Source organism: Ostrea edulis, chromosome 7, assembly GCF_947568905.1.
Source record: "Ostrea edulis chromosome 7, xbOstEdul1.1, whole genome shotgun sequence".
Classification (NCBI taxonomy): Eukaryota; Metazoa; Mollusca; class Bivalvia; order Ostreida; family Ostreidae; genus Ostrea; species Ostrea edulis.
Window position 1 is genome coordinate 64,075,558 of NC_079170.1, and position 4,094 is coordinate 64,079,651.

The 4,094-nt window shown below is 36.9% G+C and overlaps 1 protein-coding gene across 1 annotated transcript; it reads right to left on the minus strand.

Moving 5' to 3' along the window:
* Positions 1-612: 612 nt before the first annotated feature.
* On the minus strand, positions 613-2,920 carry LOC130048392 (uncharacterized). The gene is made up of 2 exons (XM_056145049.1): positions 2,192-2,920; positions 613-1,058 (listed from the first exon to the last, which is right to left on the minus strand). Exons 1-2 carry the CDS (start codon positions 2,624-2,626, stop codon positions 717-719), a joined length of 777 nt encoding a protein of 258 aa, XP_056001024.1. The 5' UTR covers positions 2,627-2,920; the 3' UTR covers positions 613-716.
* Positions 2,921-4,094: the final 1,174 nt, after the last annotated feature.

Consider the following 4,094-nt stretch of genomic DNA (forward strand, 5'->3'; position numbering starts at 1 on the left):
GTCCATAGTCCTCACACGTTTATCACTAAAGCATGAAGACATAATTATGAAGATAAAATGATGAATGAAAACCTAAATGTACCAAACAACTTTATCAGCATGTAATTTGAATCTTATAGCTTACGGAAAAGTCGATATTTTATAAATATATATCTTATATTTTCTGTAAATGTACTTAATGAAGAAAATACCTTTTACACAGTATTTGACTCTCTACACGTAATTTGTCAATTATAAGCAGAACACATTCTTTGCAATTCATTATACACATATTTCCTAGGGGATTCTTCGTCTTCATGCGTTTTGTAAACCTCTTCATACATGTGTATATGTACACGTCAGTATGATAATTTTTTCTACTGACTAAAACAAATTATGCATGTTTTTTGTGAAATAAATTGTCTTTACATGGCGCAAAACGTAGTCTGACAAATTACTATATACTGAGTGAGAGGAACTCGTGTACGGTCATCTAAAACACCTAAGGCCACACCAATTTAATTTCTTGGTCTTCGGATTTTAGAAGGAAAAAAAATTGGGGCGAGCGAGCGATTTGATAATTTTAAAATTAAAAAGTTGGAATATGAAAAGTTACGAGCGATGTAAAATAAATAGAGGCGAGCGATAACATTTTATTGCAAAAAAGTCATTTTTGGCAAAAAAGTCACTTTTGCCCCAAAGTTTAAATGCATCATCCTGAAACACAAGTTTATTGTCTATCTTTTACACTTCTTGGGGAGAAACTTTTTCCCCCAAGTTCTGGCATCTTTACCAGTGTTTTTACAATATTCACACAAAGGTCGCACAACAGAATATTTCTCATAAAGAGCAGATATATAAGGGTCTGTGTCATCCAACAGATTGTCAACTTTTCCACAGTGAACACACACTGGTGGTAAGTAATGTTTCAACGATGTAGAGAAGTAACTTGTCTCCACTTCAGTCAAACAGTTCACTGCCTCTCGAACAACCATGCCTGGATCTTCTACATCTTCTGGAACTAATGAGTCGCCACATGTGTACAGATGTTCCTCTTTCAAACGCAGCAGCAGCTCCTCCTACAATAATCATCCATATAAAAATCAATAAACTCACAATACACTCTTATCAATTCAAAGACTGTATTGAACATATTTTTGGTCAATATGTCAAAGACAAAAACAATTGGGCATAAGTTCTTAAAACTTAGGCCACTTTCTCCTGTATAAAACTAGAAATACTGTGAGCAAAGCTCACTTAGTGACTATGATACCCTCCCTCCCCTGTAGGTATAAAATAAATTAAATTAGGAGGTTCATAATTGTATATGTAACAGTAGATCCCTGAAAGTTTCATAGAATTCTGTTGAGTGGAGAGGGGTAGCAGATAGGAGGTGGGGATGGATGGACAGACAACAGGATCATTTAAAAAACTGCTTGGGGGGGGAGGTATAACAAGTTTAAGACTGCATGTACTACAGTTTGCCATCTCAACATAAAACAAGAGGCCCATGGGCCACATCGCTCACCTGAGTGACCTTGGGCCTCACACTCTATATCAGGAAGCTCTAAGGTAAATGTTGTCTTTTGGTTTTGAGAAGATTTTTAATATATATTCAAATGTAAAACTTTGATCCCCTATTGTGGCCCCACCATACCCCTTGGGTCATGATTTGTACAAACTTGAATTTCTGCTATATCAGGAAGCTTCCATATAAATCTCAGCTTTCCTGGCCCAGTGGTTCTGGAGAAGAAGATTTTTAAAGATTTCTGCTATATAATCACATGTAAAACTTTGATCCCCTATTGTGGCCCCATTGTACCCACGGGGGTCGTGATTTGAACAAACTTGAATCTCCTCTATATCAGGAAGCTTCCATATAAATTTCAGCTTTCCTGGCCCAGTGGTTCTTGAGAAGAAGATTTTTAAATGACACCACCCTATTTTTGTATTTTCGTGATTATCTCCCCTTTGAAGGGGGCCTGGTTCTTCATTTGAACAAACTTGAAGCCCCTTCACCCAAGGATGATGTGTACCAAGTTTGGTTGAATATGGCCCAGCGGTTCTTGAGAAGAAGTCGAAAATGTGAAAAGTTAACGGACAGACAGACAGACGACGGACAACAGGCGATCAGAAAAGCTCACTTGAACCTTCGGTTCAGGTGAGCTAAAACACTAATAGCAACATAGAATAAATACTTCAAACACCTTACTTGTTCACGGGTTAGCTTTTTATCACTGTAAACACATCTTGGCTTGGAACACTCTCCACAGACAATTACGTCCCGGACCTTCTGGGTCTTGAATATCTCCCGGTTGATTCGATCATTTACACTGGCAGGATCATCGCGTACTTGGGAACTAGTTAAAGCAAGTGTCCGAGTAATAATAAATTGCACAAACTTACACCCGAGTGTAGCAGCTATTTCTGAAACATCCATATCAGCATTGTCTGCGAGCATGAACTGGGCTTGTCTGTCTTCTCGTAGTCGTATCTCCACGATCGAATCCGTAGACAAAGTGATGTTTTTGGAATGAACACATTTCTCGAACAATTCGGAGAATGTACCCCCTGTAAAATTCGTGGCGGTGTTTGAAAGTATATCCGCCCCATCCTGGTCACTTATTCTTACCACGAGCACAGGCATTCTTGTAAGAATCTGTAATATTCTCGCAATGCAGTCAATTTGACAACCACGCGGTAAATTTATGATACATTCAATGTAGTTTAGATGTGGACACGTACGGTTTTAAAGCCCTTAATTTCAAGCGCAAACGTGACTTAAAAAATAAAACCAAAAGTAAGAGTCGAAAATGTGCGGAAAACGGACAATTTATTTCCGGATGCGGGATATTTTTTTTAATATTATTATTTGAAAAGCTGTAAATTACGTGCGCGCGGGTCCGGCGACCAAGTTTTTAATTTGGTGTGGCCTAATGTAGGTTTTATTATTTTTTCAACTACATTCGAGCACGTACATGTATATTACACTTTCTTTGCTTATAACACCTATTTTTAACGTTTCAGGAAACTACTGTATCAGAAAACGAGTAAAGTATATCACTAGACTTATTCAACCTGAACAATTCTAAGGTTTGGAATGGCTATAGGAACTCCAGTACCTCTCTGGAATCGTTTTACATAGAGGATATTTACTTATAGAAATGGACATACCATTGTCAGAACGTAGACAGGATCTTGAAGCAGACTGCCGAATAACAGATCAATCCAGGGAACATAATAGGACACTGTATCTTCTCCACGACTTGTAATGCTAATCCAGGAAGGGGCCTCGCATGCGTCTGAATTGTGATGTTTGTTATTATATTGGGATAAAACCCCCTTTTTATATATGTTTGTTTTATTCACTATATATGTAGGGATCGTGATTATAGCTTGTCAGAGAGAGTGAAAGTACACTTTTAACATGTTTTTTTTTTTATCTTGTTCTGTGACCACCCCCTCAACGTGGATGGTTTTCACTTTTGAATTGTTTTTTCAACAGTACATTTGTAAGGTAACTTTGATGACAATACATGTATGTCACATTTTTTGTAATAATGTCATTCAAAATAGTCAGATATGTATGACGGCGATTTGTATAAAATCATCTATGTACATTTATATAATGAAGATAGTACATCAAATTATTTAATTGTTATCGGACTGAGGGCTATGCTAATCATTAAATCATATGTAATACTTGCAAATCAAGGCCTTTACCATGAGAAATAAAACACTTTACAAATTAGCAAGCTCTGATCCTTCATAGCTACTCTCTGGTGAATGAAAATGTGATAGCTCATTATAGTACGTGTTGTTATGAAAATCACATCCTTCACATGCGGGGAATTAACAGACAGGTTAATTTCATTTCAATCTACATCTAAGGACAGGTAAACTAGCTTTGGACCCCCCTATTTCTTTAGTTCCTTCACATCTTTTCTATGATTATTTCATTACTAACACCATGAATACGATGAGGAGTGATATTTGCTGTTGCTGTTCAATCCCGTTTGTGAAAAAATATTATGTTAAATGCATTTCTTTGGACACAAAATCTGTTTGAAGGCGAAGATAACGAACGGTGATCAATTCTCATAATTCTTAAAAGC